This window comes from Stylophora pistillata, chromosome 2 (genome assembly GCF_964205215.1).
Source record: "Stylophora pistillata chromosome 2, jaStyPist1.2, whole genome shotgun sequence".
NCBI classification, from domain to species: domain Eukaryota; kingdom Metazoa; phylum Cnidaria; class Anthozoa; order Scleractinia; family Pocilloporidae; genus Stylophora; species Stylophora pistillata.
The window spans coordinates 11,428,396-11,442,660 of NC_142520.1; the positions used below are offsets into that span (position 1 = coordinate 11,428,396).

At 38.7% G+C, this 14,265-nt stretch overlaps 1 protein-coding gene across 1 annotated transcript in view; it reads right to left on the bottom strand.

Moving 5' to 3' along the window:
• Positions 1-5,448: 5,448 nt before the first annotated feature.
• Positions 5,449-14,265, bottom strand: part of LOC148737119 (uncharacterized) — a 141,004-nt gene continuing 132,187 nt past the window's right edge. Inside the window, exons 6-9 of the mRNA XM_088749263.1 lie at positions 12,096-12,236; positions 11,778-11,900; positions 6,246-6,368; positions 5,449-5,612 (exon numbers count right to left, since the gene is read on the bottom strand). Of these exons, the coding sequence (XP_088605389.1) occupies positions 5,449-5,612; positions 6,246-6,368; positions 11,778-11,900; positions 12,096-12,236 (551 nt within the window). The remainder of the gene's footprint in view (positions 5,613-6,245; positions 6,369-11,777; positions 11,901-12,095; positions 12,237-14,265) is intronic.

Consider the following 14,265-nt stretch of genomic DNA (forward strand, 5'->3'; position numbering starts at 1 on the left):
TTGATCTGAGCTAAACGTGACATGCACGAAGAAACTGTTTCTAGAATATGATTTCCGAAAGTTAAGTTTGGATCCATAATTACACCGAGGTCTTTAGCGGTTGTTGCAGGTACAAGATCTTTCCCGAAAAGGGACAGATTAAAATCATCATTCAATTTTGCATTGTTTTGTTTGCTTCCAAAGAGCATTAGTTTCGTCTTGTCCGGGGTTCAAAACTAGCTGGTTATTAAAGCACCAGTTCCGTATTTTAAGCCGATCCTGATTTATTTTAAATCTGGCCCCTCCTCCTCGTAGAATGCAAAGGATAACAGAAGCTTGGTGTCATCAACATAGCATTGTGGGGAGCAGAACTGTGGGATTGACGGCAAGTCATTAACGTAAATGCTGAACTAAAGCGGGCCGAGTATGCTTCCTTGAGGTACGCCATTTCTTACTTGCATGCGATCTGACAGAGTAGAGTTCATGCGTACAATTTGGTGACGTGATGACTAATAACTCCGGAACCACTGTTAAGCAGCTGTTGTAGATGCACCGACATCCTGGAGTTGAGCCAGAAGAGTGTGGTGGTGTAACCTATCAAAGGCCTTGCTCGTATCAAGGAGGACTGTTGCAGTTAATTGCTTGTCGTCTTTTCATTTGGAAAATATTTGGTCACATTTACTGCTTTGTTTATTTTTAAGCGATGTTGAAATAATGTTTAAACCTCGTGAAGCTGACGTGAGAGCCGCAAAACCGATTTTGCCGCCGTTCACGAAAAGTAAAAATGCAATTGAACTCAAAGTATTATTTCTAGAAATAGTTCATCCTAACCTATATTCTGGCAAAGTTTGGGGATTTTCGATCTTTTCATATTGCACACCTCCGTGCAATATTTACGGACGGCTGCTCTTAAGTAATGAGTCTCTTGTGAAACCTTCCATGACTTTAGATAGCTGGCCAGTTGGGGTTATAGGTTTTAGGTGTTCCTTTATAGACTTTGGGGAACTGACCCTGGGCACTAACTAAGGAATCGATACCTTGACTTATCTGCTGAGATTTTGTAGTCATTTAGATGTTTATGAGCCCTCAGAAGACGACTACAGGTTTCGTACAGCAGAACTCGATGACATATGTTTTTGTTACCTTCCTGCCGCCATATTGGTGTTCCTCGGAGGGACACCAACATGGCGTCTTTATACAAAGCCTTATAAATTTAAGCGAAACCTGTTTTCAAAAACTGCCCGCACAAAACATTGCACAGACCTGAATCTTGCCGAGACTTTTCAAATATTCGTCTCGTTTTATCCCTTTGATCCTTCAATTTATTTGTTTTGAAAATTGTTTTGATGATGGTGGGACAGTGAAACCTGGGGATGGGTACATGGCGCCTATTCTCATCCTGAGAAACAGTAAAATGCGCGAGACAAACCTACTTATTTCCAAAAGGATTAAAGAGACTGAAAAATTACGGATTATTTTCCATGGATAGGTCCTGGCTAGAACGATTAGCTAAGCTGCAATCGTCACGCGATGAATGAACTGAAAATAACAGTTGAAAGACGGACACATAGACCATTGATTCTGTTTTGAGGCTTTACGTGAGCAATTAAAGGAAGTTGAATAATGGTTGATCTCAATGTACAAGTACTCCGCTGTGCAATTACTGATTCAGAATAGGGGCGCTTATTTGTGCAGGGGTGCTGATTGGAACGCGAATGCTTATTCAAAGGGAGCTCTTATTAGAATAGGGGCGCTCATTAAAAAAGTCTGATGAGAGCGGGCGCTTATTTTAAGGAGGGCACTAAATCGAATCCTTACCGTAGTTATATAGCGTAGTTGATTGACAATTGACTGGGCGCTTATTTTTTGTTTTTCTATTTGACTGATATTTTGTTTTATGCTTTGAAATGAACATTAAGGTTACGGTTTAATTGTCGACGTGCTCACAATATAAGGATTATTATGACATAACTTATCGTTATCTTGTACCGTGTACAATGAGTTTAACTCGGTATGGGCATTTTACAAAGTTGATCTTATTTTCCCCACTCGGTATAAAACATAGGCATTGTTGGCGAAAATAAATTGCATAGGTACCACGCTTCCTGCTGTCCCCTTCGCAGTCCTAATTTGGTCTCGTCCCGCAACGCCTTCTCTACCTTGCGTGACGAGACTAAACAACGATCTGCTCCCAGGCTACGACGATCCTTACTGCTGTTCCTCTCCATTAGAGACAGTTTTAATTATTCAGTTACAGCTATTTGCCACGAAAAGTATTTTCCATGTAATTTTGCGAAGGAAAGCAAACCAAAAACTATTTCATCTCTAACAACCACTCAACAAAGATATTTTTCGGTCTCCCTTCTTCAAACAAGTGAAAATAGTTTGAATGAGGAGACAACTATCATGTTTCAAGGCGTAACAAAGTAGGCTCCTTATTTGGTTGTTGCTTATCTGGCCTTTTCTCTGAGCTTGTGAAATACATGATAAAATGCAAGTTGTTTAAAAGGAATTGACACGTGATAAGGTGAAGTCTAAGGTAGCAAAATTAAAAGCGAAATTTATTTCTAAAAAAACGTCTAAGCACGTTAGAATTGCGTGAAAAATTGACCAACAGAAGCATAACGTTTCTTGTGAATTTCTTTTCTTTATTGAGGCAGGATTGTCATAAAATTTACCTTGTTAATGGCATTTCATCTGAGAAAGTCTGGTCCATAGTGGCGAATAAAAAGTAAACACAAAATTATGGTGGGAAAGTACCGTTTAAACATAAATAATTAATCGATGAAAAACTTTTAGAAGCAAAGAAACGGATACTTTAACATGGCTTGCGCTCTTTCCGACAACCTTTTTGCAATCAGCTGTAGTACGTATGTTACTCATCAAAGGAAAAATCCTTTTTTGTTTTGTTGTGTTTTTTTGTTTGACAGCAGCTATTCGCTTTCCTTTAATAAGTAAAAACATTTTTGGGACATTAGGTTTACGAAAGTTGTGATAATTGGGGATTAAAAAATTGGAAAATGCGCAGTTTAAAATTTTTGCAAGTATGACCAAAAGTGATGGGGTCCATAGTTGGTGACAAAATAGACTATACTAAGGTGAGAATTCTAACAGGCCAGTGGCTCTTACCCACCAACAATTATTTAAGTTCTTCCTCCCCTCCCAATTCCCCCCCCCCCTCCCCCCACTTCAGAAATACTTTTCCAGGTAACGGAGGGTAAAGTGCAGTAGAAGAAAACCATTTGTAACACATGAAAAAGTCAAATAATTAGTATTGATATCTCGATTGTAGTGCACTTTTATTATTTTAGCAATAGTGATTTTCTAAAAGCGATGATAAACTAGTAGTTAGCTAAATGTTTAATTGCTTCCCTCGTCGTACTCGTCAGGGATAGCTTATAGGCGCGTCACAATCACAGTCCGGAATTTTTTTGACCCCATTGAAAAGTAACAAGGGCAGTAGTCAGGCAAAGACACACAAAAAGTTAGGTAAGGAATGAAACATAGCAAAACATCTTTGCAACGTTTTTGAGTCTACAGAGAAGGTAAATATAACTTGGTGGCGTTTTCAACCTTTGCAAAAAGAGCAACCATAAGGCAGAAACAAGACAATCAAATATGATTTATGCACAACTTTTACCTGAACCGCAAGAAGTGGTGCAACCCAAATAAAAAGCGCTAGTGATAAATTCGTGTTAGGCCTTCAGCTGACAGTGTACGTTGTAATTAAATGAGGAGTACTTGCAAAAGGTTGAAAAATTTCCATGATGACCTGACTAATCCGGAGAGATTGTAGCAAAAAAGTCTTCATGAAAGACACGAACCATTACACTGGGTAGATGAGCTCACAATTCTTGTTTATGTCGTTCTTGGTGTGTGTCAGTGTTGGGTTGATTGAATCGCAACGTATCATGGTACCCTAATTTCCAGCCCTGATTGGCATTAGGGACGGCATTCTGATTTGTGCAAGCATACCCCGATGCTGTGATCTGATTGGTACGTGATATATACCTAATGTGGCAATCTGATTGATTTGTGACCGATGAAGAATTGGGTAATCTGATTGGTAGGTAGTATCTACGATAATGCAGCAATATGATTGGTTTGTGATACATGAGAAATGCCGCAATCTGATTGGTGCGAGCGATATACCATTTTTTACGCTGGAATAGATCTAGAGTTATTTATTTATTTACTTGTTTAAGATAACTCAATGATGGATATGACTTTCTCCAATTGAAAGGGAAAACATTTTTCACACCTACTGCAGTTAAACTCGCTTTTGCATTCGCACGAGTAGGAGACTTCTGTGTTATTACAAATTTCTCTTTTGTGACAACGGTGGATGTTGGTGATACACTCGTTTATATATAGAAATTACAAAGGGAAGCGATATGGACATATGAGTTTTAACACGAAATGACTGACACACATTTCAATAGTTTTCATGTACCTTAATGCAAACCGAGACCTCCAATATCAAGCTTTTCCCAACGCAAGTTGATAACACAGCCCCCAGGTCCTTTCAAAATACCAGTGTATAAATAGCTTCTCGTTTCGATCTTAATGCGTAATACATGCTAATTTCCGAGAGATTAAATGCTTCCTTGAGAGCGGAATCGAAAGTTACAACGTCATCTATAGTCTGTGATCATGTCCTCTCTTTACTGCAAGAGCGAAATGTCCGAATGACGTATTTGGCTTGCGATTGACAGATAGAGCAAAATTGCACCAATCAGCAAATTGCAAAACAAAGAAGAGTTCGGGCAGGCGTAATACTCACTTCCCCACCCAGCCCCTCTCCTTATTTTTGACCGTCAGTTGCACACTTAATCGAAATTGGTTTCTCATCCCAGCCTTCGACTGCCATTAAATATGAGATGATGGCCAGTTCTCGCTGAAAAATACTGAGCACCCGCTCTCCCAAAATTACGCTCGCTCTGCAGGCTGGTTAACCACCAGTCTTTCAAAATCCAGCTTTTCAAAAGGTTAAAGAATAAACTGCATCTCGGAAATGGTTTATTTCACCGAGAACCGACGTTTTGAATTACATTTATCGTAAACTGTAAGACTTGAGATCACCGCCACACCGCAATGCGAGTTGCTTTTCTCTGTAATGCCGTATGAAAAAGGTCAACACCACAACAATATGATTGGTTTGTGATCCATGAAAAATGCGGCAATCTGATTGGTGCGAGCGACATACTTCTCTTTACCCTTACATTACACTGAATTATTGATTTATTTCTTTAAAATATATAATTATGGATAGGACCTTCTTCAATGACGGAGCGGATCATTTTTCACACTTGCTGAAATTAAACTCGGTTTTCCATTCACAGAAGTAGGACCTGTCTGTGTTATTGCAAATTATTGCGATGTGGATACACGGTGCTTGGAGAGCAAAAGAGAAGCTCTCGTCATGTTTAGGCTAATACAAACAAATAGGGATGATGAATCTACTGTGTTCTATGTTGGGTAAACTTTAGATAGACGAATGTCATGGTTACCTGTACAGTTCTCGCCATCGCCATTAAACCCTTCTTTGCAACTGCAGTTGAAGGAACCTTCGGTATTGTTGCAGTGAGCATGGACACCACAGTTGTGGGCATCGGTGGCACATTCGTTTATATCTTAAGAAACAAATACTTTCCGTTGAAAAGAAATAGTGACAAATGATAAAAGCATATTCAAGAATTAGTCTGATCGTTTAACCTGTGACATGCCAGTTTTTACAATATTGAAACATTACTGAAAGCGCCCACGTCAAATAATGTTTATCATTTAAATGACATAAACAACCAATCCAAAAGTAAACAAGCTGAAATCAAATTAAGACACATCATCAAGAAGGACACCTGTCTTCTAAGGCAAAAAAGGGCGCGAGACGTGCGTGACGTGATGCTGAGAATGATTGTGGAATGAAAATATAACTGTGTTTAAAAGCATTGTAAACTTGACTAAACTCCAGACACAAATAGTGTAATACAACCAAAACTAAACCAACACAATTTGTCTTCCACCACTCGTAAAATCGTTTGATGACAGGTGGTAGCATTCGAAACACGAAACTCGTGATAAAATGAACACAGCGATGGATGCAAAGCGTGATAAATGATACATTTGCAGCCCACTGATCCCTCTACATTACCATACACAGCTTTCTGATGAAAATCGTCGATGTTCTTGATACGCTCGTCAAGTTTAGGCAAATATAAACAAACTGATTTCGATGCTTGGAACAGATGGACGCATTTCATAGTTACCTGTGCATTTTCTGCCATCGCCATTAAACCCAACCTTGCAGCTGCAGTTGAAGGAACCTTCGGTATTGTTGCACTTGGCATTAATGTCGCAGTTGTGGGTATTGGTGGTACACTCGTCTACATCTGCAGGAACAAATTCTTTTCGTTAATACTGAAATAAAAAAAAAATTGATAGAAGCTTTTACAGGTATGTTCTGATTGGACGACCAGTGATACTCAACAGGACTGAAAGCTCACTGAAAGTGCATCACGTGCAATGGTGTTTTGGGGCCACTTATTTTCTATCGAGGGGGGGGGGGTGGCGTTTAGAGGATCGCATTGTTTTCAGTGGGAATGGCTCCAAATGTGATACATATTTGATGTTTTGTTGTGTACTATAGCTGAGTATTTTTACGGTTTGTGCCGTATTTTGATAGGCCCGTAGGGCGAGTCAAATTATAAACGACAAGTAAAACTGTCATTCTTGGTGTGTGTCAAATATCACTGAAAGCGCCCACGTCAAATGATCTTTATTATTTAATTTACACTGAAACGACCAATCCGCAGGTAAAAAATCTTAAAACAAATTAATTAACCGGCACATCATGAAGAAAGGATACGCGTCTTCTAAGACAAAAAAAGGGCGCGAGACGTGCGTGATGCACGCAATGATTACAGATATAAAATGTAACTGTACTTAAAAAAATTGTAAACTTGACTGAACTCCACACAAAAATAAGGTAATGCAACTAAAACTAAAAAAATCACAACTTTTCGTCCACGACTCGTAAATCGTTTGATGACAGGTAATGCTACGGTATTTTCTCAACCGCCAGAAAGATACAACTCGTACTAACTCAACCACTTCATTGACTGACATAGTAACTACGGAGCGATACCAATAGCTACTAACTATGGCTAATACAATAACTATCCTCTTAACTTAGCTACGGAGCGACATTAATACCTATACAATAACTATCCCCTAAACTTAGAGCCCTCTATAAATACTATAACTTCAATCTCAGTGCACTACTGCACAACTCAAGGCTCTTTTTAAAGATCCTTGTCGCTTATCAAAATCGACAACACTTTTCCAAGGCAGCCTTCCACACGGCTGACGATTCCAGTAAATAATTCTAACAACTCTATCCGGCTCTCGCTCCTCTGGGCTCCTCGTAGTAACACTAACTCACTGAAAAAAGTCTCCAACTTTAACCTATCGCGACTCCTTATATATCTTTTACAAAAGTTCCAGAATGTTCTAGAGATCTGTAATTCTGCTATTTTTAGTAAGTTTACACTACTATTACATCATGACGAAAATATGCTGGCCAGCGGTTCTAGAAAGTTCCCTTAAAAGTTTTTAATGAGTCAGCATGGCTAAGCGTTCTAGAAACGTCCTCGATTCTATTAATATTTTAGCAACTATGTAACACCACGCTCACCACAACAGTAGTAGCAGCCTACACACGAAAAGCGTAATGAAATGAACACTACGATGGATGCAAAGCGTGATAAATGACACATCTGCAGCCGACCCGGATCCCTCAGCACATTACTATAAACAGCTTTCTTATGAAAATCGTTGATGTTCTTGATACGCTCGTAAAATTTAAGCAAATTTAGGCAAACGAACTATTTTCGATGCTTGGAGCAATTCAGTTGGACAGATTTCATAGTCAGCTATGCATTTTTTGCCATCGCCATTAAACCCAACCTTGCAGCCGCAGTAAAAAGAACCATCGGTGTTGTTGCACACAGCGTTGACGTCACAGTTGTGGGTTTGTAGAAACAAATTCTTTCCGTAAATAATTAAATTAAAATAAAATTTGATAAAAGCTTTTGCACGTATGTTCTGATTGGATGACCTGTGATATTCGACAGGACTGAAAGCTTACTCAAAGTGCATCACGTGAAATAATGTTCGGGGGCCAGTCATTTTCTATCGGAGGGAGAGGGGGTGTTGGGAGGATCACAGGTTTTCAGGGGAACTGATACAAAGTGTGATAGATATATCTTAATTAACGTTTGGTTGTGTAGTACCATTGAGTATTTTTTATGGGTTGTGTCGTATCTTGACGAGTCCGTAAGGCTAGTCAGATTATAAACGACGGCTACAAATGTCATTCTTGGTGTGTGTCAATGTTGGGTTGATTCCATCGCAACGTATCGAGGTAACCTTATTTGCTGACAGTGGCATAAGGGACGGCGCTCTGATTGGTACAAGCTCACCCTATGGCTGTGATTTGACTGGAAAGTGACACATACCTAATGCGGCAATTTGATTGGTTTGCGTTAAATGAAAACTGAGGCAGTCTGATTGGTACGTGATACCCACCATAAATCGACAATATCACAGATTACCACATTTTTCATGCATCACAAACCAGTGTTTATAATTTGACTAGCCTTAGGAGCTCGTCAAGATATGGTAAAATCAGGAAAGGCATCCTCGACCGTATTCATAGCAACATCACAAAAAACATCCAACTTCAACCAATGGAAAAACACCGCATCCGTAATTCACTGGTTCAAATCTGCTCAAAACCATCAACACTCCAGCTTCATTTGCTTCGACATTGAAGACTTCTACCCCTCCATCAGCCAAGGCTTCCTTAACAAAGCACTCGACATCGCCTCTAACTAGCATAACATCACCGCCGAGGAAAGAAACAATATAATCCAGCTAAAAGCTCCATCCTAATCCACAAGAACCAACCCGGGTAAAAGAAAGGCAACACGACAATCGACGTCACCATGGGAAGCTTCGACGTTGCCGATACATGTGAACTCGTGGGAAGCTTCCTCCAATCTGAACTCCAGCACCTTAACATTAACGTGGAACCTTACCGAGACGACGGACTAACCATTACTAACGCTTCACCCAGAGACACAGAGAACACCAAGAAAGAAATATGTCGCATCTTTAATAATAACGGACTACGCATCACCATAGAATAATAATAAAGGTCTTTATAATAATGATAATAATAATAATAATAAAGGTCTTTATAATAATAATAAAGGTCTTCATAATAATAATAAAGGTCTTTATAATAATAATAAAGGTCTTTATAATAATAATAAAGGTCTTTATTAAGAATTATTGTGCAAACAGACGTGCAACAATTAACATGAATAGAATGAATAAGGAAAAGGAAAAGGTATTAATTACTATTGAAAAGACATCTATTCAAAAAAACTGATTTAAAAGGCTTGTCTTAACCTTAGGTAAAATATAATTGTGCGACCTAGTTCTCAACTGCCGTGTTCTCTGGGGAGGTAAGAGATCATTCAACGCAGTGTTGGTGGAAGAGATCCTTTGCCATAATTTCTTATCTCTATTACGACGGATATCCAAGATACTGTGCTGCTTTAAACAGTAATCCAGCTTATAACACCTGGAAAAGAACTTATCAATTCTACTTAAATATTTACTATAAAAAGCGCACCCCCAGACCTCAATAGGATACGTAAAAACTGAAAGAATCAAACTTTGAAAAAGTAACTCCAAATTCTCAAAAGAGTAGCCATATTATTTATATATTCTTAAAATATACAACCTACTGGAGAAGCTAACAAAAAAAAACATTAACTTCCTAGACGTCACGGTTAACCTCAACCAAAGCAGCTATCAGCCCTTCACTAAACCTAACACTGAACTTCAATACGTCCACCGCGAGAGCAACAACCCGACCATCACTACAAAGAACAGTCCAACCGGCATCAACAAACGCCTTTCATCCCTATCTTCCGACAAAGCATCCTTTGATCAAGCCGTCCCTCCATGTCAGAAAGCACTCGACGAAAGCGGATACCACTACACACTACAGTATGAACCTCCAACAACAAATAGACGGAAAAACAGACAACGCGACAACATCATCTGGTACAACCCTCCATTTAGCAAAAACACCAGCACCAACATCGGATACAAGTTCCTCGCCCTAATAGACAAGCACTTCCCTAAAGATCACAAGTTCCGAATAATCTTCAACCGAAACACCATAAAAATAAGTTACAGCTGCATGAATAACGCCAAACAGATTATTGATTACTACAATAAGAAGATTCTAAAGTGATACACGCATGCAAGCCAACGACACCGCCACAGCTAACCCTAATACCACTCAAGACAAGAAGACATGCAACTGCCGACAAAAGAACACATGCCCACTCGCAGGAAACTGCCTAGAATCATTAGTCATCTACCAAGCTACAGTCACACGCAACGACAACACGACAGAAACATACATCAGACTCACGGAAAACGATTTCAAAACAAGATGCCGAAACCATTCACATCATTCCGCCATCATTCCGCCACTCTAAACACAGAAACTCAACTGAACTATTAACTGCATCTATTAATTAGTTAATTTGTTAGGCAGGGGACGTTAAAGAACCCACTCACAAGATCACTGTGATGTGGTCTGGCCTGTTTACTGGGAATTGGGGGGAGGGGGCATCTTGAAATAAGTTTCCTTCGATTGTTTGTACACTGCTGATGCAGTCTGGCCAAAGTCCCCCGAAAAGTGTTGTGATGCGCCTTTGATCATATCCACATGCTAATTTGCGCAATGTAAATATTAAATTATTATTATCATTACAAACTAAGCAAGTACATCAGGACTCTCAAAGACAACAACATCTAACACTGTATTTCATGGCGTATCCTGTCTTGGCATTTACCGGACAACATCTCAAGAAAAAGATGCAACCTCTGCCAAAAGGAAAAATTTCTAATCATTTACCGACCGAAACTTTCTACACTCAACAAACGTAATGAACTCGTTTCTCCTTGCTGCCATAGCTACAAGCAAAGCCCTACTACGCAACAGCTGAACTATAAAACTTCGCACCGCATAGATTAGATATATGTTTAATAGTGTTATTATGTAAATTATTTTGTATATAAGAAGCGATGGTAAAGAATATTCTTATTAAATCCCCTGATGATTGGGAAACCACGAAACAGGCTTGTCGGGATGAAAGCGTAGTTTATTTGTTTCTTTCCTGAACAAACACACATATATATAGTTAATAGATCTGTGTCAAAAATATTTTTGACATTAAATGTTTATTTTATATAGTCGTGTCATTTTCAACATTGTCCTCAGGCCTACGCCCAAAACAAGTCTCGCAAGATGATACTACTTTTCTTTCCTATATGAGGGGTGAAAAAGAAAGTCAACTAGAACATGTACCGCCTCGTCCATTTCTAGTATATCTAGGGTAACAAGTACAAGTATACAATCTGTTTTTCGTATATCTCAGCACAGATATACATATTTTTTAATCTATAAACATAACAGCTTTGAAAAAAGGCAGATGTAGTCATGGTAACTGTACAAAACATGCATGGGTAATTTTGTATAGGGATATGAGAAGATTAACACACGCACACATACACATACACACACACACATATACACACACACACACACACACATACTCACACACACACACACACACACACACACACACACACACACACAAATGTTAGAGCAGTTTTTCGGAAAACATCAACTAATTCATATTTAAAGTCACCTGAACATGAGTGTCCATCGCCAGTGTGTCCCGATTTACATGTGCATTTGTAAGAACCGTACGTGTTGGTACAGTTTGCATTCACGTCGCAGTCACTGATATTATATTTACATTCATCCATATCTGGAGTTCAGAAGGAGAAGCGGTGACTAAGTTAGAACAACTTACGAGAGGCAGCCATGCTGGAACTGATCATGATTCAAACCAAACATTTTAATAATGACATTAATAATAGCATGAGTTAAATGTATAGTTTTCTTGATACTGACAACTCTTTACAAAATAAGATAACTCAGACTAAAAACTTATGGGACCTACCTTCGTTAACCATATCACAGTAAATTAGTACTGCCTTCCCTTTCGCCAGCCAATACTTGCTGCTTACAGTTTGTTTACCTTCACTCGCCTTTATCTCGTGACAAGACAGCGCTGGTAACTCAGGAATAGAACCTAAGAAAGCTGTAATAAAGATGGGTTTACCATTGTCTTCATATTCTTAATTTTATCAGGTGACAGGAACTGGGTCGACCGAGGATAGAGAAGAACGAAAGATATATAAATTGCATAGATAGATAGACTTTTGATTTCATACCTCTGCCGTTAAGTCTTCTAATGTAAAACCATCCAGGGGCTGAAAGAAAATTTTCTGGTCTCGCCTCCTTGGTGCGGTTATTTAGTTCACATATTTGGTATTTTCGATTGTAGTTATAGCTTTGGCACGTTATCTCCTGTCCACATTTGACATCGCAGAGGTGAGGAGCTGCCACTGACCATCTTTTGAAGACAGAGCGCTTGAGAGCCATTCCTTGTATGTTTACTTCTGTACTGCATTGATCATTAGCTGTGACAAACTCCACGGCAGAAGCGAAAAGGAAGAATCTTAAATAGCGGAATATCCAATACATGCTTCTTTGCTTATGATGAGTCTGAAAATACAAGTTGTGTATAGGACTTCTTAGGAGCTTACTTTGAGAAATAAAAACCTATTTTTCTCTTAACAAAACTTATAGCGTATCAGATGAAGACATATAACAATCATACTACACCTAGCGGCATTAAGAATTTGCTTTCAGATTTCTAAAACCACTCAGTTGATTAGATTGTAATGGCCAAATTTGCATAATGCTCTATGAGATGCCAAATTAAACGTTGAGGAAGATCAGTAGAACCCTCACAGAGCTTTATTCGATACTATGATTTTTCGGTTTTAATAACTTTGATGTGAATATATGAAATTCATATTTCTGAACTGCGGTTATAGAAACGATCCTCGCAGTACAGAGCAATAATAAGCAATAGTGAAAATCAGACCTGAAAAAATTCCGGCCTGTACGGGATTCGAACCAACTGACCTCTGCGATACTATTGTAGCGCTCTACCAATTGAGCTAATGAGCCAACTGGGAGAAAGTCATCAAATTAATTCAGGCCGTACAGGCTTGAAATTTTTCAGGTCTGATTTTCACTATTGCTAAAATACTGCTCTTTACTGCGAGGATCGTGCACAATTACGTTTCTATAACTGCAGTTCAGAAATATGAATTTCATATATTCGTTGTGTTTGATTTATAATCTTACGGGTTTATGTGGAATTAATAACCTCAGAAGAATGTATATACAAGCATGAAAACTCTCTATCCAGAAACGTTGGTTCCAAATGCGAAGTGAAAATGATTCTTATACATAGATAGCTTTGGAAGAAATAATCTAGTCTTCTTGACCGCGAAAAAGAAAAAAAAATAGGGAATTAGGACCAAACAGCAGCTCGGAAACTATGACAAGAAATCCTTTCCCACTTGACTATAGTTTATTTCGAAATTCTTTGTCTAATCATAATATTTTCAAATCTTAGATGAGGTTGATACTTAAACGTCTTTTTGGTAATTATTCATTCATTCTTTATTCATTCGTTTTTATGTAAGCAGAGCATCATATTGTTTTCAAGAGCTTTCATATTAGCGGGGCTCCCACGCGCGCGAAGCGCGCGTGGAGCAGAGCCCCATACCCATAGAATATGGTCAACCTCTTTTCGTTTGGTTGTCACATGACTGAACGAGCGTACGTAGGTGCCCTCAGTCATGTATGCTATCCCAAAAGTACTATTAGCATCATGGGATGCACATAACTCACGAGATTTGGAATTCAGTATGGCTATTCTGTAATACAGTACATAATACCTTCAGATTAATTATTACAAGCCAAAACTTTTGCCATTAATTTACTATAGAATACTCTACTTGGAAAATGATGGATATCAAGGTCTTAAAGGTGACAGAATAAGCTCTCGAGTCAACGACACTACGATCCTCTAAGGCGATGCGAATTAAGGACGTAAAGTGAAAACCGCACTTTCGGACTTCAATTTGACGATTCGATGGCCCGGTAAATATTATGTTCGAGTAACGATGTGTTCAAAAAGTATTGTTTAATAGAAGATTTTGCGTCAAATCGAAGTTTTTTCAGAATTTTTTAACATAACGCTGCGCAAT